Source organism: Oncorhynchus mykiss, chromosome 11 (assembly GCF_013265735.2).
Source record: "Oncorhynchus mykiss isolate Arlee chromosome 11, USDA_OmykA_1.1, whole genome shotgun sequence".
Lineage (NCBI taxonomy): Eukaryota > Metazoa > Chordata > Actinopteri > Salmoniformes > Salmonidae > Oncorhynchus > Oncorhynchus mykiss.
Window position 1 is genome coordinate 61244573 of NC_048575.1, and position 24300 is coordinate 61268872.

The 24300-nt window shown below is 44.2% G+C and overlaps 1 protein-coding gene across 1 annotated transcript in view; it reads right to left on the minus strand.

The window, feature by feature from the left end:
* Positions 1 to 758: 758 nt before the first annotated feature.
* The window catches only part of LOC110536152 (SET-binding protein), a 24304-nt gene continuing 762 nt past the window's right edge, over positions 759 to 24300 (minus strand). The window contains exons 1-4 of the mRNA XM_021621736.2: positions 23251 to 24300; positions 22758 to 22959; positions 10830 to 11868; positions 759 to 5599 (exon numbers count right to left, since the gene is read on the minus strand). The exon at positions 23251 to 24300 is cut by the window's right edge and continues 762 nt beyond it. Of these exons, the coding sequence (XP_021477411.2) occupies positions 5130 to 5599; positions 10830 to 11868; positions 22758 to 22959; positions 23251 to 24300 (2761 nt within the window). The 3' untranslated portion in view covers positions 759 to 5129. The remainder of the gene's footprint in view (positions 5600 to 10829; positions 11869 to 22757; positions 22960 to 23250) is intronic.

The window sequence follows — 24300 nt, forward strand, 5'->3', positions numbered from 1 at the left end:
GTGTTAGGTGCCTGACCCCTAGGGTAAAGAGGAGTGCATTGTGATCAGTCAAACATGGGCTCCTGAGGGGAGATTTAAATGTGACAGCACTACATTCCAGAGTTCCATCAAAGAGGAATGATTTTAGCGCAATAACACCGGTTCCAACATTTCCAGCACTACACCAAATGCACAGACACACATTTGGGCAGTTCACACTGCAACCATGGCAACAGGAGAATTTTACAAGGTGGCAGCGGCCAATGGTAAGGCACTTCCCTCTTAGCCTACACCAATCACAAAGTGGCCTGCAGCCCAGCCTACAGCTCTTGATGAACTAACAGAGGGCGAAAGTAGAGGGTATCTACTCTGTAGGTTATGCTAATAGCGAGGACATAATGCGTGTGTGTGTGTTGTAATGCAGGTGTGAGAGTAAAATGTAAGTGTGAGACTGTGTGTGTGTGTGTGTGTATGTGCGTGTGTGATCCTCTGCAAGCTAGTAGAGTGTGAAAATAACGTGACATTTACACATACATACTAAGAAGGATATATGTGAGAAAATGTGTGTGTATGCATGTGTGTGTGTAAGTGTGACAGAGTTGTAGGTCTCTGCAGCATTGCACAGCTTACTGCAGCCATCTAACACGCACGCACGCAGAGAACTGGTCAAAAGTAGTAGACTATATAGGGAACAGGGTGCACTTGGAACACACACCGATGTCCCCCTGTGGAAGGTTACCTCAATAAGAGGTCAGAACAAACATATCAATGACATCATCAGCTTTCAATAAATTCATTTATTATTTCACACAATGAATAACATGAACAAGTTCAACTGTATTTCATCTTAATAAGTGCCCAATGCTGCCAGCCAGGAAAACGGTAGCAAAAGAACAAGCTTTTCCTCAGAGAAAAGAAATAAAAAAAATAGACTACAAGATCATGATAGGTAAACATGACCAGAAGCATGCCAGCAGACATGGATATACATATATATTGCATGTATATGTGCATATGACATATATCTGTATATGAGCGAAGGCAAATACAAAATATGTGCACATTTACACATACATACTAAGAAGGATATATGCATATGCATGCCCATCTAAGTATTTACTTATTTCTATATGTCAAATATTTGCATTTTTTTTTTATATTCATACAATGTACAAAACTGCTTTATGAATTAAAAATCCATTACAAAAAGAAACATATCAAACAATGTACAAGTCTTGCTCCAAATTCAATTGAAATTCAACTTCTCCGCTTGTCTAAAATATTGATGAATACAATCAAGTGGAGCATGCAAATAAAAGAAAACCCACTCTAGTAAAAAGGTTCAAATACACTATGTATACCAACTCAAATATGCCAACACAGTTAAGAGCTCACTTTGTGCTCTTGCAAAGTACATTTATTGGTTTCCTCATCGACCCTTCATCTGCATGTTCAGCGTTGAACAACAATATAGCGTAGGAACATAACATATATGTTAATGACTACACATATTAGTAGAGACTGTGGCTGCTTCTCACATAACTCCATATTTTCCATATAGTCTTCTGTAGTAGTACACTACTTAGGGTGTAGGGAGTGATTTGAGATGCATACAGTATGATTCAGCTCCAGTAGCTGTATTGGACTAGTCAGACTGTTGTGGAGGGGTCGAACTCTCCCCTAACCACTGATCCAGGACCAGATGTTCTTTCATCCCCCTGATAATGAAAGTTATGATTTAGGGTTGGGTGATCTGATCCTGGATCTGTGGTTAAGGGAAACTTCTACTTGTAATCATACCAGCCACACAGCTGGACCAGAGTGAATACAGAATCCAGTACACAACAGGGACCGTAACACCCACCTTGACCGTACTGGACCATGCGGTCGGTCTCTGTGTGTAGTTAAGCAGAGGATCAGGACAATACTAGTCAGCTGTAGAAGGCACCGGAACATCGGCTGGTAGAGAAACAGACAGATCCCAGTGGCTTAACTCCAACATCAGAGACCAACCATGGAATACTGAGCTGCCAAGCTTGAAGTCTATAGACCCCTTAGACCGCAACTATACCACATCTAGACCCCTTATACCAAACCTAGACTACCACTAGACCACACTCAGACACCCAGACCCTAGACCCGGTTAGAGAGATCCAGGCCTCCTGTGAAAGGTGTAGTTTGGTTATGAGATCCAGTTCAGTCTCTGTTCTCTCTAAGTGGCCTAGAACTGACACACACACTGACAAGGACAGGTGTATATTTGGTAATGCCCTCTGAGCACGTGGTCTGAGTACGTGGTTTGGTAATGCCCTCTGTGCACACACACACACACACACACACACACACACACACACACACACGCACTTCTGCACTAGGCACCCATTGGCTGAGGGGAGTATAGCTGCTAGCCAATGGGGGTTCTTGGTCTTGGCTGAAGTGCAACAAGAGTCATTATCATAGGCTGGCACAGGTCCTGGGATCTTAACCTTGCTATGACTGTTTGATGACTTTTCTAATTGATGGATAGAGACTGACTAAAGGGGTATTGCTGGTTCTAATGTCTAATGTTGACTAAGATGGGTCTGTGTTCTAGGATGGGCTTAGGTTGGTCTGAGGGGATATGCCATCACATGTAGCTGAGGCCAGTTTGTATCCATGCAGGCAGTACACAACAGAACAGACTATTTACAACAGATAAACACTTCACAACTGGAGCTTGACTTCTGATTAAGGCAGCACTGCAGGGAGCTGCAGTCACTAAAGTTGACATGAAATGATAGTCACCTTCTGCACAACGCTTTACAAATTATTACTGATATTATTCACACTTCTGGATACATGACTGCATGTTTTATTGGGTAAATAAGACACTTATTTGTCTATGTGGAAGGGTGGACTCCTCAGACAGCTCAGGCCAGACCTGATGCATAGCAAACAACTACGTAAGACAGCATGGTTCCCACCAGAACTCCCCTGGCACAGCCTGCCCGCCCACAGCCCGGGGGGCCTGGTTCCATTTAGATTCAAGTCCACTTTCCCTGGCTCCTACCACCTCTGCTCCTCACAGCTCAGATATGAAAAGACTGCATGGTGATGGATCCACCTTTCTCTCTAATAGAGTGCTTCACAGAGCTCTTTTATCTGTTCAATCCAAAGAGCCAGGGATGAGCATAAGGGGCGTGAAACCTTAAATGGAATCAGGCCTGTTGTACGTATGGCTGCAAAGGGACATAGGTAGTGCCCGTGTTGTGGTGGCTAAGACACACGTGTCGAAAATGCACAATCATTAGTACGTGGTTTCAATCTCAGTGACTTCTCTGCCATTTTTTATTCCCACAGAATGAGATGTGATGGTTTAAGAAACAAACATAAGGCACGTGCAGAACTGCTGGAGCTGACAAGACCCTCACAGAGAGAGGAGAGGCTTCCCAAGTTTACATTAGACATAGGTCCCAATGAAATACGTACCTACTGCTATTTTATGAAATACTGAAAACATTCTAGCTAGCTAACATCTAATGTCCTGTGTGTTTAGCTGCAGAATGAGAACACTGACAACCCTACACCTGTCTGACAAGTCTGTGAAACACATATAACTCTGAGGCTTTGGTTCCCTATTCCAATACTTAATTGTTGTTTTTCTACCACTACTCATGTTGTTTTCCTACCACTACTCAGATAGAAACCATCAGAGTACCACACACTGATCATTAGTCCTCCTCCATCTTTACTGTCCAATCAAATCTCAGGCTTGGGCTTAGGTTTGACGCCATTGGCTGAGCATCCTGCATATTCAAATAGTTTACATTAAAGCACGTTTCTGAATGGATGTCCACCAATGAAGTCAAGGCCAAATCGTAAGGCTAGAACAAGCATGTAAGTGTTGACTTTGATTAAATGAAAGTGTATGTTTAGATAGCAAATGAAAACCATCTTTAAAGGTCGACATTGGGAACAAAAAAATGGTCCAACCTTGCCTCTTTCTCAATTTTCAAACAGAAATGGGGTGTTGGTGGTTTGGTGGATCATCAACGTGTCATTCTGTTCTTACGCTGCGACCGACGTAGCTAGTTTGTTAGCTAAGCTAGCCACTGTAGCTAGCCAGTATCTCCTCCATGTGTAGAAGTCATTTCACAGGATTTGTTTTTGGACAGAAGCTGTAGAGATCGGTAGGAAATGGCACTTCTTTAGCCAAATATCTTATCTATATATTTTTTGTTGTTGCATTAAATGACCTGGTATGATGGAGCATTGATCAGTTATACAGTGAAAAGCCGTTATCTTTGTGTTTTTGCCCAAAGTTGACCTTTAAGGTTTCACCAAACACCCCTGATATTCCCATGTATGTGATGACCTTCTTATATACACAGAATAAATGAATGAATAGATGTGGTTCCTTCAGCCTGAAAACAAACATGTCCTGAGTCACATCCAGGTCTATTTTTGGTTATAAAACCACAATCCCAACGTTTATGGACTATGGTACAACATTTCAGTTTGATATGAGTAGCCAGTACATGTAAATGGACTGTATTCTGCGGGGTAAAAGGCGGGTAAAAGTGGAGTATGTTCTATGTACAGTTAGATCATAGCTGTAAAGGCCAGGGAGGCTCAGTACAGCATATTGCCTTTATAGTATCTCTGCGGCAGGGGGGGGGGGGCAAAACTAAGCAGAGCTGCACAATATCATATTAACCAATCACCACCCCACGTCTGCTGGTAAAGGTGTGGCTAATGCCACATTCAGATAAAGACTATCATAAAGTACCATTGTATTTCATACTGTATAGTACCATAGTATCATACAGTACCTTATCAAATAGTGCCATATAGTATCAGATATTGTACCATAAAGTACCATACAGTATCATATTAAAGTACCATACGCATCATTGTTTCACATACATGTATGGTAAGTGTCATTGTCCGTCTTCAGAAGTGCAACACTGTTGCTCTTCTAATGTTACTCTCCTTACACACTCCTTACATCCAATCATAGAAGAGAAACAGACAGGCCAATAGGTCAAAGTGCACAGAGGTCCCAGAATTGACGTCCGTTTTGGCTGCTAAGGCCAGTGTTAGCTCCTCTCACCAGCTCTCTGATAGGTCAGAGCTCATCTGTATCTGCAACTGTCCTGCTGACTGATTAGCTAATGAAACGCCATATCCCCTCCCTCTTCCTTCCTGGGTCTACCCCTGCGTTTCCCTCCTCTGGTCAGTGGGGGCGCCAGAGAACGTGCTCTGTGAACTACCGTCTCAATAGCCACTGAGATTGAGTCGTGATTGGAAAACTCCAGAGGCTGTGGGGCGGGACTTGGTCTTAAGCTCCGCTTGCCCGGTAGGTCCACACACCTCTCCAGCACCGGCATCCCGAAGCCCCTCCCTATGTCGCTCCCGTAATTGTTGGGTTCAAATTCATCAATGGGGTGTTTCCGGGGGCGACCAGGTCGCCTTTTGACAACGTTGTTACCGGTCTTGGCCTGGCGCTGGAGACGCTTCACACGCAGGATCTTCTGCACGTGCTCAAAGCTCCTCTGATTGTTGAGAGAACACATCCTCCTGACCTCACCGTGGATCTGTTCCACCTCATGACGCTTATATCTCCTCTTACCTGGAACACCTGAGAGAGAGACCGAGACAGAGAGAGCAACAGATAGAGAGACAGCGAGACCGAGACAGAGAGAGAGACCGAGACAGACAGAGAGCGAGAGACAGAGAGACAAGGAGAGAGAGAGAGCGATAGAGACCGAGAGAGAGCGAGAAAGACAGAGAGAACGAGAGAGAGACAGACAGAAAGAGAGAGCGAGACAGACAGAAAGAGGAGAGACAGAGGAGAGAGTTAGATGTGTGGCCGCACTTTGACAATGTAAGATGGAGAAGAGTGGGGTTACAAGACATATATCAGCCGTTTAACAGTGAATGAAACAAAAGCTAAATTAGGGGGTTCACAAGACAATGCTACCAAGAAAGAATTGTCTTGAATACCAACAAAAAGCCCAGATTGCTGCTCCTTGAAATATTTGGGTTTTTGTTCGAGCTCCTTCCTGCTAATTTCCGCCTTATTCAGGCTTGCCTTGCAGCTGAAACAGAAGTAGAGATTCCATCCTGTGCTAAAGAGAGGAGATAGAGATGGATAGTGAGAGAGACAGAGAGAAAGAGAATGATGAATAGTGTGAGAGAGAGGAGCTTCCATTCTGCTAGCAGGAAACCCACAGAAATGTGTCCAGCCATTAAATGTGTCGCTATACAACAGTGTTTCTACACATCTGGAGCACCGGCTGGCAAACAGGCCAGACACACACACACGCACCAAAGATAATAACACAAATGCACACACAAGCAGGCACACATACACACAAATTCAGCATAAGATTGGCTGAGCAGAGGAAACTGGAGCCATATTGTTTCCTTCGTGCTGATGAACTGGGAACTCTGCCCTTCATACACACAGCTCTTTCTCTCTCCCCTATCTCGCTCTTGCTGTCTGGGAAGGACTTCTGGCTTCCTCGTTCAATGGGTTTTGAGACGAGGATAGAGGGTGTGAGGAGTATGCAATTCAGATCTTCTCTCCCTCTCTAGCTCCTACCTCCTCTCACAGCCCCACCCCCTCTTCTCTGGGCAGTGTTCCCAGATTAAACCAAAGCCAAAATGGAGGAATAGCACAATCAGACACAACAGGCCCAAAAAGAGCCGCCTTTAAACGCGCCTGCTCTCTTCCTCTCTCTACCTCATTCTCTCCTATTCAGTGTGGTTTCTCAGTATTTCAGGGTTTTCCTCCACGTTGTTCTATGCTGTGACAATGTAACAGTACTAACTAACCACTACGGCTAACAAAGTGATAATTAGACCGAAATACATTTGAATGACACACAAATGAATTCATATTTAATCCATCATTGGTCTTCATAGCTATCAAATGCTTGCTGATGATTTTAAACAACATAAAACGTTTAGTCCAGACTCTAGTATTGTAAACATGCCCAATGGTATTGAAATAAGACCTGCATCATAATACGATCATGATAACATATAAAGCCTCCTGTCCATAGCTTCTCTTCTACTGAGACAATACACTAGCACTGAGTAGTAGCAATTTGTGAGGCACAGAAACACACACACAAGGACACACACACACAGGGACAGGAATTTATGAGCTCCATACACTTGAGTGTACAAAACATTAGGGACACCTTCCTAATATTGAGTTGCACCCAATTTTGCCTTCAGAACTGCCTACATTTATCAGGGCATGGACTACAAGGTGTGGAAAGCGTTCCACAGGGATGCTGGCTCATGTTGACTCCAATGCTTCTCACAATTTTTGTGAAGTTGGCTGGATGTCCTTTAGGTGGTGGGCCATTATTGATACCCACAGGAAACTATAGAGCGTGAGAAACCCAGCAGCGTTGCAGTTCTTGACACACTCAAACTGGTGCGCCTGGCAACTACTACCATACCCTGTACATAGGCACTTAAATCTTTTGTCTTACCCCTTCACCCTCTGAATGCCACACATACAATCAATTTGTAAACATGTCTCCTCCCCTTCATCTACACTGATTGAGGGATCAAATAAGGGATCATAGATTTCACCTGGATTCACCTGTCATGTTTTGTACACTTAGTGTATTAGCATCATAAAAATGATTACCTTCAGCAGTACGTATAGCTCAATATCTATAGCCTCAGTCCAGTGGAGAATAAAGTTACAGGTCTGAGGTCAGTTCTGTGTCCTGTTTAAGATTTTGGTATGGTAACCTGATCCTAGACCTGTGTTTAAGGTACACTGCTATCCAGAGCTTTTAGCCAACTGCAGGAGGATGAATTATATATTGTGTGTGTGTGTGGGTGTGGGTGTGCACACACACACAGAGAAAATCACTTTCATTAACTCCGTAAAAAGGATGACCTGCTTTTCTGCAAATGATGGTGAGAGATTGCTGTTGAACCTGCTGATTAGTGGGAGCAGACACACAGGGCAGAAATGATTTAGAAACACCCAATCACAGGGAGGAAATGATTTAGAAACACCCAATCACAGGGAGGAAATGATTTAGAAACATTCAATCACAGGGAGGAAATGATTTAGAAACATTCTATCACAGGGAGGAAATGATTTAGAAACATTCTATCAAGGGAGGAAATTATTTAGAAACATTCAATCACAGGAGGAAATGATTTAGAAACACCCAATCACAGGGAGGAAATGATTTAGAAACATTCAATCACAGGGAGGAAATTATTTAGAAACATTCTATCATGGGAGGAAATGGTTTAGAAACATTCTATCATGGGAGGAAATGATTTAGAAACATTCAATCACAGGAGGAAATGATTTAGAAACACCCAATCACAGGGAGGAAATGATTTAGAAACATTCAATCACAGGGAGGAAATGATTTAGAAACACCCAATCACAGGGAGGAAATGATTTAGAAACATTCAATCACAGGGAGGAAATGATTTAGAAACATTCAATCACAGGGAGGAAATGATTTAGAAACATTCAATCACAGGGAGGAAATGATTTAGAAACATTCAATCACAGGGAGGAAATGATTTAGAAACATTCAATCACAGGGAGGAAATGATTTAGAAACATTCAATCACAGGGAGGAAATGATTTAGAAACATTCAATCACAGGGAGGAAATGATTTAGAAACATTCAATCACAGGGAGGAAATGATTTAGAAACATTCAATCACAGGAGGAAATGATTTAGAAACATTCTATCACAGGGAGGAAGTGATTTAGAAACATTCAATCACAGGAGGAAATGATTTAGAAACATTCTATCACAGGGAGGAAATGATTTAGAAACATTCAATCACAGGGAGGAAATGATTTAGAAACATTCTATCAAGGGAGGAAATGATTTAGAAACATTCTATCACAGGGAGGAAATGATTTAGAAACATTCAATCACAGGGAGGAAATGATTTAGAAACATTCTATCACAGGGAGGAAATTATTTAGAAACATTCTATCACAGGGAGGAAATGATTTAGAAACATTCAATCACAGGAAGAAATTATTTAGAAACATTCAATCACACAAGAGTGGAGAATAATATACATTTCGGATCAGTGTGTCTGTGTGTGTCAGTGTGCGTGTGTTTTAATTGGGCTAGGGCTGGTCTGTGGACGTAGCAGTAAGTCATGCTGGTGGAGGGAGGAGAGAGGGAGACGGAAGAAGGAGTAGAGAGAGGAAGGAGAGAAAGAGGGAGATAGGGAAGAGGGAGTGGAGAGGGAGGGAGGAGAGACGGGGAGGATGGGGGAAAGAGAGGGAACAGGGAGAGGAGAGAGTGAGGGAATGGAGAGAAAGAGGGGGTATACCCTGTCTAGAGCAGTAGAAGAGATGGAGGAAGGGAGAGGGAGAAAAAGGGGTAGAAGAAGGCAGTTAGAGAGGGGGGTAGTGTGTGCGTGAGTCATCTCTCATGGGACCCCTGGGGAGGGGGATGTAATCTAAGTGAGCCCCTGGCTTCTCTCCCCCTCCGCTGGACTAGGCCCCACTCATTAAAGTCCTGGCTGGTAGCCAGCTCTGTTAACAGAGCCACAGCCTTTTACTGCCTGTCTGGAGAATATAAATCACAACCTGGGAATCATATATCTCTGGGACCAACCATTGGCAGGCTGAGAGGGAGGGAGGGAGAGATTGGTGAATTATAGACCTCTCCACCCATGCGTTTCGTTCTCTCCCTCTCTGGCCAGATGTGCTCGCTGCACTCAGAATACAGAATGTACCACAAACACATTTGTTCAGTATTTGGTGATTTAGGAGCTGACTGCCTCTTTGTCTGCTATAGGCTTACACATGTTCATCTGGCTGCTTCGAAAACTTGGAAGACACCTTAAACACTATCCACATCATATGTTATAACATGGTAACAAGTCTAATAGAATAGTAACACGTTGTTACCCGTTAGAGTGGGGCTGTGTTATAACATGGTAATAAGTCTAATAGAATAGTAACAGGTTACCCGTTAGAGTGGGGCTGTGTTATAACATGGTAATAAGTCTAATAGAATAGTAACACGTTGTTACCCGTTAGAGTGGGGCTGTGTTATAACATGGTAATAAGTCTAATAGAATAGTAACATGTTACCTGTTAGAGTGGGGCTGTGTTATAACATGGTAATAAGTCTAATAGAATAGTAACACGTTGTTACCCGTTAGAGTGGGGCTGTGTTATAACATGGTAATAAGTCTAATAGAATAGTAACACGTTGTTACCCGTTAGAGTGGGGCTGTGTTATAACATGGTAATAAGTCTAATAGAATAGTAACAGGTTACCCGTTAGAGTGGGGCTGTGTTATAACATGGTAATAAGTCTAATAGAATAGTAACACGTTGTTACCCGTTAGAGTGGGGCTGTGTTATAACATGGTAATAAGTCTAATAGAATAGTAACACGTTGTTACCCGTTAGAGTGGGGCTGTGTTATAACATGGTAATAAGTCTAATAGAATAGTAACACGTTGTTACCCGTTAGAGTGGGGCTGTGTTATAACATGGTAATAAGTCTAATAGAATAGTAACACGTTGTTACCCGTTAGAGTGTTATAACATGGTAATAAGTCTAATGGAATAGTAACATGTTACCCGTTAGAGTGGGGCTGTGTTATAACATGGTAATAAGTCTAATAGAATAGTAACAGGTTACCCGTTAGAGTGGGGCTGTGTTATAACATGGTAATAAGTCTAATAGAATAGTAACATGTTACCCGTTAGAGTGGGGCTGTGTTATAACATGGTAATAAGTCTAATAGAATAGTAACACGTTGTTACCCGTTAGAGTGGGGCTGTGTTATAACATGGTAATAAGTCTAATAGAATAGTAACATGTTACCTGTTAGAGTGGGGCTGGAACTGTGGAAGGACTCTTCTCTTTCATGGATCTTCTCTTTCCTGGCATTGTGGAACGACATCACCCCTTCCTCTCCGAACACTGCTAAGCCCCTCCTTCTGCCATGCCCACTGCCCTCCTCCCGCAATCTGAAAAGGTCAGAGGTCAAATCTGGCCGCAGTGATTGGCTGCTGTAGTTGCTCACGAAGCTGCACACTGGCTCTCCGGGTGTGCGTTGGCGGAACTGGACATGGTCCACAGAGAGAGAAGAGAGAGGGTTCGACTCAAACATCGCTCCCCTGGATCCCCCTCTAGAGCCTCTCCCACCCCCCCTCTGCTTCTCCTGACGCTTCTGGTTGGTCATCTCCCACCTGTCCGTCAGCAGGTTGAGCAGCCCATTGGTCTTGGCACCGCTGAAGAGCCCGCCCAGCTCCTGTCTGTCATGGGGTGAGAGGAGGTTGGTCTCTTCCTTATGTTTGTGTTTGTGCTTGTGTTTCCTCTTGTGGAGCCTCACCCCTCCAAGACCTCCACCACCCAGGGATCCCAGTCCTTCTCCCCGACCAGAGGAGCCCTGCAGTGGGCCGCTAGATGCCTGAAGCTTGGAGTGGCCCCCAGAGTGGAACTTCGGAGGGGGGACGGCAGGCCTCATGAAGGGGGAGGGTGGTGAAGGGCCGTGGGGATGGTGGGGAAGGTAGAGTGGGGGTGATGGGGTGTAGTAGCCCAGGCTCAGAGGCGGGGCATAAGGCATGGCATATGGTGCATAGTAGTTCCCCCCCGCCAGCGGATACCCAAAACCCTGGACAAAAGGCAGCTTGGATGTGATTGGCTCGCTGGTTTTGGCGGGCCGGCCACGCCTCCTCTTGGCCTTGAGCTCGGCGGTCCTGCGAAGGTACGGGGCGGGATCACAGGGGTAGGGGTCATAGGTCAGGGGGTAGTAGTGATGGTGGAAGTTGAGGCGGAAGATGGAGGGGTAGGGTTGCTGGGGGTAGCAGGAGGCGTAGCGTCGGTGGGACACATGTAGCTGCTGCAGCTTTACCACCACCTGGCAGAGAAGAGGAGGAGAGGCCAAATCAGTACTGGATAATTAATACAGTCCAGAGGAGAGGCCATATCAGTACTGGATAATACATACAGTCCAGAGGAGAGACCATATCAGTACTGGATAATACATACAGTCCAGAGGAGAGGCCAAATCAGTACTGGATAATTAATACAGTCCAGAGGAGAGGCCATATCAGTACTGGATAATACATACAGTCCAGAGGAGAGACCATATCAGTACTGGATAATACATACAGTCCAGAGGAGAGACCATATCAGTACTGGATAATTAATACAGTCCAGAGGAGAGGCCATATCAGTACTGGATAATACATACAGTCCAGAGGAGAGGAGGAGAGACCATATCAGTACTGGATAATACATACAGTCCAGAGGAGAGACCATATCAGTACTGGATAATACATACAGTCCAGAGGAGAGACCATATCAGAACTGGATAGTACATACAGTCCAGAGGAGAGGAGGAGAGACCATATCAGTACTGGATAATACATACAGTCCAGAGGAGAGACCATATCAGTACTGGATAATACATACAGTCCAGAGGAGAGGCCAAATCAGTACTGGATAATACATACAGTCCAGAGGAGAGACCATATCAGTACTGGATAATACATACAGTCCAGAGGAGAGACCATATCAGAACTGGATAAAACATACAGTCCAGAGGAGAGGAGGAGAGGACACATCAGTACTGGATAATATATAAAGCCCAGAGGAGAGGCCATATCAGTACTGGATAATGCAAACAGTCCAGAGGAGACGAGGAGAGACCATATCAGTACTGGATAATACATACAGTCCAGAGGAGAGGCCATATCAGTACTGGATAATACATACAGTCCAGAGGAGAGGCCATATCAGTACTGGATAATATATACAGTCCAGAGGAGAGGACATATCAGTACTGGATAATACATACAGTCCAGAGGAGAGACCATATCAGTACTGGATAATACATACAGCCCAGAGGAGAGACCATATCAGTACTGGATAATACATACAGCCCAGAGGAGAGACCATATCAGTACTGGATAATACATACAGTCCAGAGGAGAGGCCATATCAGTACTGGATAATATATACAGTCCAGAGGAGAGACCATATCAGTACTGGATAATACAAACAGTCCAGAGGAAAGACCATATCAGTACTGGATAATACATACAGTCCAGAGGAGAGACCATATCAGTACTGGATAATACATACAGTCCAGAGGAGAGGCCATATCAGTACTGGATAATACATACAGTCCAGAGGAGAGACCATATCAGTACTGCATGAAACATACAGTCCAGAGGAGAGACCATATCAGTACTGGATAATACATACAGTCCAGAGGAGAGACCATATCAGTACTAGATAATACATACAGTCCAGAGGAGAGGAGGAGAGGCCATATCAGTACTGGATAATACATACAGTCCAGAGGAGAGACCATATCAGTACTGGAAAATACATACAGTCCAGAGGAGAGGAGGAGAGACCATATCAGTACTAGATAATACATACAGTCTAGAGGAGAGACCATATCAGTACTGGATAAAACATACAGTCCAGAGGAGAGACCATATCAGTACTGGATAATACATACAGTCCAGAGGAGAGACCATATCAGTACTGGATAATACATACAGTCCAGAGGAGAGACCATATCAGTACTGGATAATACATACAGTCTAGAGGAGAGACCATATCAGTACTGGATAATACATACAGTCCAGAGGAGAGGACATATCAGTACTGGATAACACATACAGTCCAGAGGAGAGACCATATCAGTACTGGATAATACATACAGTCCAGAGTAGAGACCATATCAGTACTGGATAATACATACAGTCCAGAGGAGAGGCCAAAAATGTCCTGGATAATACATATAGTCCAGACGAGAAGAGGAGAGGACATATCAGTACTGGATAATACATACAGTCCAGAGGAGAGGACATATAAGTACTGAATAATGCATACAGTCCAGAGGAGAGACTATATCAGTAATGGATAATACATACAGTCCAGAGGAGAGACTATATCAGTACTGGATAATACATACAGTCCAGAGGAGAGACCATATCAGTACTAGATAATACATACAGTCCAGAGGAGAGACCATATCAGTACTGGATAATACATACAGTCCAGAGGAGAGACCATATCAGTACTGGATAATACATACAGTCCAGAGGAGAGACCATATCAGTACTAGATAATACATACAGTCCAGAGGAGAGACCATATCAGTACTGGATAATACATACAGTCCAGAGGAGAGACTATATCAGTACTGGATAATACATACAGTCCAGAGGAGAGACTATATCAGTAATGGATAATACATACAGTCCAGAGGAGAGACGTATCAGTACTGGATAATACATACAGTCCAGAGGAGAGACTATATCAGTAATGGATAATACATACAGTCCAGAGGAGAGGAGGAGAGACCATATCAGTACTGGATAATACATACAGTCCAGAGGAGAGGCCATATCAGTACTGGATAATACGTACAGTCCAGAGGAGAGACATATCAGTACTGGATAATACATACAGTCCAGAGGAGAAACTATATCAGTAATGGATAATACATACAGTCCAGAGGAGAGGAGGAGAGACCATATCAGTACTCAATAATACATACAGTCCAGAGGAGAGGCCATATCAGTACTGGATAATACATACAGTCCAGAGGAGAGACCATATCAGTACTGGATAATACATACAGTCCAGGGGAGAGGAGGAGAGGCCATATCAGTACTCAATAATACATACAGTCCAGAGGAGAGACCATATGAGTACTGGACAATACATACAGTCCAGAGGAGAGGAGGAGAGGACACATCAGTACTGGATAATATATAAAGCCCAGAGGAGAGGCCATATCAGTACTGGATAATGCAAACAGTCCAGAGGAGACGAGGAGAGACCATATCAGTACTGGATAATACATACAGTCCAGAGGAGAGGCCATATCAGTACTGGATAATACATACAGTCCAGAGGAGAGGCCATATCAGTACTGGATAATATATACAGTCCAGAGGAGAGGACATATCAGTACTGGATAATACATACAGTCCAGAGGAGAGACCATATCAGTACTGGATAATACATACAGCCCAGAGGAGAGGCCATATCAGTACTGGATAATACATACAGTCCAGAGGAGAGGCCAAATCAGTACTGGATAATACATACAGTCCAGAGGAGAGACCATATCAGTACTGGATAATACATACAGTCCAGAGGAGAGACCATATCAGTACTAGATAATACATACAGTCCAAAGGAGAGGAGGAGAGGCCATATCAGTACTAGATAATACATACAGTGCAGAGGAGAGACCATATCAGTACTGGATAATACAAACAGTCCAGAGGAGAGACCATATCAGTACTGGATAATACATACAGTCCAGAGGAGAGACCATATCAGTACTGGATAATACATACAGTCCAGAGGAGAGGCCATATCAGTACTGGATAATACATGCAGTCCAGAGGAAAGACCATATCAGTACTGGATAGTACATACAGTCCAGAGGAAAGACCATATCAGTACTGGATAGTACATACAGTCCAGAGGAGAGACCATATCAGTACTAGACAATACATACAGTCCAGAGGAGAGACCATATCAGTACTGGATAAAACATACAGTCCAGAGGAGAGGCCATATCAGTACTAGTTAATACATACAGTCCAGAGGAGAGACCATATCAGTACTGGATAACACATACAGTCCAGAGGAGAGACCATATCAGTACTAGATAATACATACAGTCCAGAGGAGAGACCATATCAGTACTAGATAATACATACAGTCCAGAGGAGAGACCATATCAGTACTAGATAATACATACAGTCCAGAGGAGAGACATATCAGTACTGGATAATACATACAGTCCAGAGGAGAGGCCATATCAGTACTGGATAATACATACAGTCCAGAGGAGAGACCATATCAGTACTGGATAATACATACAGTCCAGAGGAGAGACATATCAGTACTGGATAATACATACAGTCCAGAGGAGAGACCATATCAGTACTAGATAATACATACAGTCCAGAGGAGAGGACATATCAGTACTGGATAGTACATACAGTCCAGAGGAGAGGCCATATCAGTACTGGATAATACATACAGTCCAGAGGAGAGACCATATCAGTACTGGATAATGCATACAGTCCAGAGGAGAGGCCATATCAGTACTGGATAATACATATAGTACAGAGGAGAGACATATCAGTACTGGATAATACATACAGTCCAGAGGAGAGACATATCAGTACTGGATAATACATACAGTCCAGAGGAGAGAACATATCAGTACTGGATAATACATACAGCCCAGAGGAGAGGAGGAGAGACTATATCAGTACTGGATAATACATACAGTCCAGAGGAGAGACCATATCAGTACTGGATAATACATACAGCCCAGAGGAGAGGAGGAGAGACTATATCAGTACTGGATAAAACATACAGTCCAGAGGAGAGGCCATATCAGTACTGGATAATACATACAGTCCAGAGGAGAGACCATATCAGTACTGGATAATACATACAGTCCAGAGGAGAGGCCATATCAGTACTGGATAATACATACAGTCCAGAGGAGAGACCATATCAGTACTGGATAATACATACAGTCCAGAGGAGAGGCCATATCAGTACTGGATAATACATACAGTCCAGAGGAGAGGCCATATCAGTACTGGATAACACATACAGTCCAGAGGAGAGACCATATCAGTACTGGATAATACATACAGTCCAGAGGAGAGACCATATCAGTACTGGATAACACATACAGTCCAGAGGAGAGACCATATCAGTACTGGAGAGTCCATACAGTCCAGAGGAGAGGCTGAAAATGTACTGGATAATACATACAGTGCAGAGGAGAGGAGGAGAGGCCATATCAGTACTGGATAATACATACAGTCCAGAGGAGAGACCATATCAGTACTGGATAACACATACAGTCCAGAGGAGAGACCATATCAGTACTGGATAGTACATACAGTCCAGAGGAGAGGAGGAGAGGCCATATCAATACTGGAGAATACATACAGTCCAGAGGAGAGACCATATCAGTACTGGATAATACATATAGTACAGAGGAGAGACATATCAGTACTGGATAATACATACAGTCCAGAGGAGAGACATATCAGTACTGGATAATACATACAGTCCAGAGGAGAGACCATATCAGTATTGGATAAAACATACAGTCCAGAGGAGAGGCCATATCAGTACTGGATAATACATACAGTCCAGAGGAGAGACCATATCAGTACTGGATAATACATACAGTCCAGAGGAGAGGCCATATCAGTACTGGATAATACATACAGTCCAGAGGAGAGGCCATATCAGTACTGGATAATACATATAGTACAGAGGAGAGACATATCAGTACTGGATAATACATACAGTCCAGAGGAGAGACATATCAGTACTGGATAATACATACAGTCCAGAGGAGAGACCATATCAGTACTGGATAATACATACAGCCCAGAGGAGAGGAGGAGAGACTATATCAGTACTGGATAATACATACAGTCCAGAGGAGAGACCATATCAGTACTGGATAATACATACAGCCCAGAGGAGAGGAGGAGAGACTATATCAGTACTGGATAAAACATACAGTCCAGAGGAGAGGCCATATCAGTACTGGATAATACATACAGTCCAGAGGAGAGACCATATCAGTACTGGATAATACATACAGTCCAGAGGAGAGGCCATATCAGTACTGGATAATACATACAGTCCAGAGGAGAGACCATATCAGTACTGGATAATACATACAGTCCAGAGGAGAGGCCATATCAGTACTGGATAATACATACAGTCCAGAGGAGAGACCATATCAGTATTGGATAATACATACAGTCCAGAGGAGAGACCATATCAGTACTGGATAACACATACAGTCCAGAGGAGAGACCATATCAGTATTGGAGAGTCCATACAGTCCAGAGGAGAGGCCGAAAATGTACTGGATAATACATACAGTGCAGAGGAGAGGAGGAGAGGCCATATCAGTACTGGATAATACATACAGTCCAGAGGAGAGACCATATCAGTACTGGATAATACATACAGTCCAGAGGAGAGACCATATCAGTACTGGATAATGCATACAGTCCAGAGGAGAGGCCATATCAGTACTGGATAATACATATAGTACAGAGGAGAGACATATCAGTACTGGATAATACATACAGTCCAGAGGAGAGACATATCAGTACTGGATAATACATACAGTCCAGAGGAGAGACCATATCAGTACTGGATAATACATACAGCCCAGAGGAGAGGAGGAGAGACTATATCAGTACTGGATAATACATACAGTCCAGAGGAGAGACCATATCAGTACTGGATAATACATACAGCCCAGAGGAGAGGAGGAGAGACTATATCAGTACTGGATAAAACATACAGTCCAGAGGAGAGGCCATATCAGTACTGGATAATACATACAGTCCAGAGGAGAGACCATATCAGTACTGGATAATACATACAGTCCAGAGGAGAGGCCATATCAGTACTGGATAATACATACAGTCCAGAGGAGAGACCATATCAGTACTGGATAATACATACAGTCCAGAGGAGAGGCCATATCAGTACTGGATAATACATACAGTCCAGAGGAGAGGCCATATCAGTACTGGATAACACATACAGTCCAGAGGAGAGACCATATCAGTACTGGATAATACATACAGTCCAGAGGAGAGACCATATCAGTACTGGATAACACATACAGTCCAGAGGAGAGACCATATCAGTACTGGAGAGTCCATACAGTCCAGAGGAGAGGCTGAAAATGTACTGGATAATACATACAGTGCAGAGGAGAGGAGGAGAGGCCATATCAGTACTGGATAATACATACAGTCCAGAGGAGAGACCATATCAGTACTGGATAACACATACAGTCCAGAGGAGAGACCATATCAGTACTGGATAGTACATACAGTCCAGAGGAGAGGAGGAGAGGCCATATCAATACTGGAGAATACATACAGTCCAGAGGAGAGACCATATCAGTACTGGATAATACATATAGTACAGAGGAGAGACATATCAGTACTGGATAATACATACAGTCCAGAGGAGAGACATATCAGTACTGGATAATACATACAGTCCAGAGGAGAGACCATATCAGTATTGGATAAAACATACAGTCCAGAGGAGAGGCCATATCAGTACTGGATAATACATACAGTCCAGAGGAGAGACCATATCAGTACTGGATAATACATACAGTCCAGAGGAGAGGCCATATCAGTACTGGATAATACATACAGTCCAGAGGAGAGGCCATATCAGTACTGGATAATACATATAGTACAGAGGAGAGACATATCAGTACTGGATAATACATACAGTCCAGAGGAGAGACATATCAGTACTGGATAATACATACAGTCCAGAGGAGAGACCATATCAGTACTGGATAATACATACAGCCCAGAGGAGAGGAGGAGAGACTATATCAGTACTGGATAATACATACAGTCCAGAGGAGAGACCATATCAGTACTGGATAATACATACAGCCCAGAGGAGAGGAGGAGAGACTATATCAGTACTGGATAAAACATACAGTCCAGAGGAGAGGCCATATCAGTACTGGATAATACATACAGTCCAGAGGAGAGACCATATCAGTACTGGATAATACATACAGTCCAGAGGAGAGGCCATATCAGTACTGGATAATACATACAGTCCAGAGGAGAGACCATATCAGTACTGGATAATACATACAGTCCAGAGGAGAGGCCATATCAGTACTGGATAATACATACAGTCCAGAGGAGAGACCATATCAGTATTGGATAATACATACAGTCCAGAGGAGAGACCATATCAGTACTGGATAACACATACAGTCCAGAGGAGAGACCATATCAGTATTGGAGAGTCCATACAGTCCAGAGGAGAGGCCGAAAATGTACTGGATAATACATACAGTGCAGAGGAGAGGAGGAGAGGCCATATCAGTACTGGATAATACATACAGTCCAGAGGAGAGACCATATCAGTACTGGATAATACATACAGTCCAGAGGAGAGACCATATCAGTACTGGATAACACATACAGTCCAGAGGAGAGACCATATCAGTACTGGATAGTACATACAGTCCAGAGGAGAGGAGGAGAGGCCATATCAGTACTGGATAATACATACAGTCCAGAGGAGAGACCATATCAGTACTGGATAATACATACAGTCCAGAGGAGAGGCCATATCAGTACTGGATAATACATACAGTCCAGAGGAGAGACCATATCAGTACTGGATAGTACATACAGTCCAGAGGAGAGACCATATCAGGACTGGATAATACATACAGTCCAGAGGAGAGACCATATCAGTACTGGATAATACATACAGCCCAGAGGAGAGGCCATATCAGTACTGGATAATACATACAGTCCAGAGGAGAGACCATATCAGTACTAGATAATACATACAGTCCAGAGGAGAGGACATATCAGTACTGGATAGTACATACAGTCCAGAGGAGAGACCATATCAGGACTGGATAATACATACAGTCCAGAGGAGAGACCATATCAGTACTAGATAATACATACAGCCCAGAGGAGAGGAGGAGAGACTATATCAGTACTGGATAATACATACAGTCCAGAGGAGAGACCATATCAGGACTGGATAATACATACAGTCCAGAGGAGAGACCATATCAGTACTGGATAATACATACAGTCCAGAGGAGAGACCATATCAGGACTGGATAATACATACAGTCCAGAGGAGAGACCATATCAGGACTGGATAATACATACAGTCCAGAGGAGAGACCATATCAGTACTGGATAATACATACAGTCCAGAGGAGAGACCATATCAGTACTGGATAATACATACAGTCCAGAGGAGAGACCATATCAGGACTGGATAATACATACAGTCCAGAGGAGAGACCATATCAGTACTGGATAGTACATACAGTCCAGAGGAGAGACCATATCAGTACTGGATAATACATACAGTCCAGAGGAGAGACCATATCAGGACTGGATAATACATACAGTCCAGAGGAGAGACCATATCAGTACTGGATAATACATACAGCCCAGAGGAGAGGCCATATCAGTACTGGATAATACATACAGCCCAGAGGAGAGGCCATATCAGTACTGGATAGTACATACAGTCCAGAGGAGAGACCATATCAGGACTGGATAATACATACAGTCCAGAGGAGAGACCATATCAGTACTGGATAATACATACAGCCCAGAGGAGAGGCCATATCAGTACTGGATAATACATACAGTCCAGAGGAGAGACCATATCAGTACTAGATAATACATACAGTCCAGAGGAGAGGACATATCAGTACTGGATAGTACATACAGTCCAGAGGAGAGACCATATCAGGACTGGATAATACATACAGTCCAGAGGAGAGACCATATCAGTACTAGATAATACATACAGCCCAGAGGAGAGGAGGAGAGACTATATCAGTACTGGATAATACATACAGTCCAGAGGAGAGACCATATCAGGACTGGATAATACATACAGTCCAGAGGAGAGACCATATCAGTACTGGATAATACATACAGTCCAGAGGAGAGACCATATCAGGACTGGATAATACATACAGTCCAGAGGAGAGACCATATCAGGACTGGATAATACATACAGTCCAGAGGAGAGACCATATCAGTACTGGATAATACATACAGTCCAGAGGAGAGACCATATCAGTACTGGATAATACATACAGTCCAGAGGAGAGACCATATCAGGACTGGATAATACATACAGTCCAGAGGAGAGACCATATCAGTACTGGATAGTACATACAGTCCAGAGGAGAGACCATATCAGTACTGGATAATACATACAGTCCAGAGGAGAGACCATATCAGGACTGGATAATACATACAGTCCAGAGGAGAGACCATATCAGTACTGGATAATACATACAGCCCAGAGGAGAGGCCATATCAGTACTGGATAATACATACAGTCCAGAGGAGAGACCATATCAGTACTAGATAATACATACAGTCCAGAGGAGAGGACATATCAGTACTGGATAGTACATACAGTCCAGAGGAGAGACCATATCAGGACTGGATAATACATACAGTCCAGAGGAGAGACCATATCAGTACTAGATAATACATACAGCCCAGAGGAGAGGAGGAGAGACTATATCAGTACTGGATAATACATACAGTCCAGAGGAGAGACCATATCAGGACTGGATAATACATACAGTCCAGAGGAGAGACCATATCAGTACTGGATAATACATACAGTCCAGAGGAGAGACCATATCAGGACTGGATAATACATACAGTCCAGAGGAGAGACCATATCAGGACTGGATAATACATACAGTCCAGAGGAGAGACCATATCAGTACTGGATAATACATACAGTCCAGAGGAGAGACCATATCAGTACTGGATAATACATACAGTCCAGAGGAGAGACCATATCAGGACTGGATAATACATACAGTCCAGAGGAGAGACCATATCAGTACTGGATAGTACATACAGTCCAGAGGAGAGACCATATCAGTACTGGATAATACACACAGTCCAGAGGAGAGACCATATCAGTACTGGATAATACTAAAGGAAAGGTATGAAACACATCAAACACATGGGCTCAACATTTGTTAGATACCGGTCTATTTAATCTTTTCCAGCTATTACAATGGACCTGTCCTCTGATATCTCTGTGACATCATATACAATAAGTCTAGTGGCAACTTCTTTCTACTCCTACACTAAGTTTAATGACATTTTATTAGAAAGTTGGATTTGATACCTCTTCTAGCTCAGACAGGTAGTTCAGGTGGTCTCTGCTCTGCAGGCACTTCCTCTTCCTGCGGTGTTTCTGCTTCTTCTCCTGGTGGGACAGGAAGTTGTCCACCACTGCCGGCTGCTCACAGCGACCCCTACTGCCGCGACTGGATGCCTGCAGAGCGGCAGACTCCGCAGCCTCAAACCCACACAGGTCAAAGGAGTACCTGCAACACAAAACAAAAACCTGTCAACTGGATGTACAATGTCGATATTGTGGTTTCATACAAACCCCTGGGCAATATTCACTCACTCACTGTCTCCCTCCCTCACTCACTTAACTAGCATCCTATCTCACTCACTCACTGTCTCCCTCCCTCACTCACTTAACTAGCATCCTATCTCACTCACTCACTGTCTCCCTCCCTCACTCACTTAACTAGCATCCTATCTCACTCACTCACTCCGTAACTTCTAGCTAACTAACTAACCATGTAAACTAACAGAGAGATAGATACCTGCGTCGTGCGTTGGTCCCCTTCTCTGTCTGGTCAGAGGTGCTGTTGTTGTCTGTCCCTATGCCGCTGTCGCTGGGAATAGTCTCCTCGCTGTGTGATTCACTGATGGGTGACAGCGTCACCTCCTTGATGGACGCCGCCCCCTCAGATAGGTGGGACGGGGAGTTGGCCAGGAGGCGCGGGGGAGAGAGCTTCCAGCCGGCCCCCAGTAGCCCCCTGCCTGGGTGTTTAGAGGGCAGGGCACTGATGGGCTGCAGGCTGGGCATGGTGGCGTCAGAGTGGAGGCCGTGAGGGCTGGGGTGGCACAGAGAGGACAGGGTGTGGGGTCTGAGGAGGAGGGTACTGGAGCTGAGAGGGGGGGAGGAAGGCACTAGGAGTCTGTTGTACAGGCTGGACATGGAGGCAGGCACAGGGGGCTTGGTCCCCCCACCTCTGGGGGGAAGGGTTTGGGTGTCAGAGCGCGGCTTCCTCCCCCTCTTCTTCCCGATGTAGATGGTTCCTCTTTTACTGACGTTGATCTGCTTTCCCAGACGAGCCTCAATGGTAGAGGCCATGACCGTCATGGCGGAAGAGACCGGAGCCGAGGCGGACTTCAGTGCCAGGCTGCCATGTTGGCTGGAGCATGATAGGATCTCATTCAGGATGCTCTGCACCTTCCCCAGCTTCAACCTCTTCACCGGCCTGACATGGGCACCCTCACCACACTTCAGTTTCAACTCATTAATATTGGGGCTAGTGGAACCAGATGCGATTTGGGATAGTGTGGTCTTTCTCCTACGGCTGACCCCAGCAGGGCTGTCCCGGGCCAGAGGGCTCAGGGGGGAGGTGGAGGTGCCCTCGTGGATGGTTTCCACAGTGAGCAGGGGTTGTTTTTTGGGACGACCTCGTTTGCGCTTGGCGGGGGTGTGGACAGTCAGACTGTCTGTGTTGGTGTACAGGGGGCTGGAGGGGGTGATGGGGAAGGCAGAGGGGGGCTCACACATAGTTGACAGGGGGCTGCGGACACTCTCCCTCTGGACTAGGTTGGGTAGGCTTCGGGACTTCAGGTAG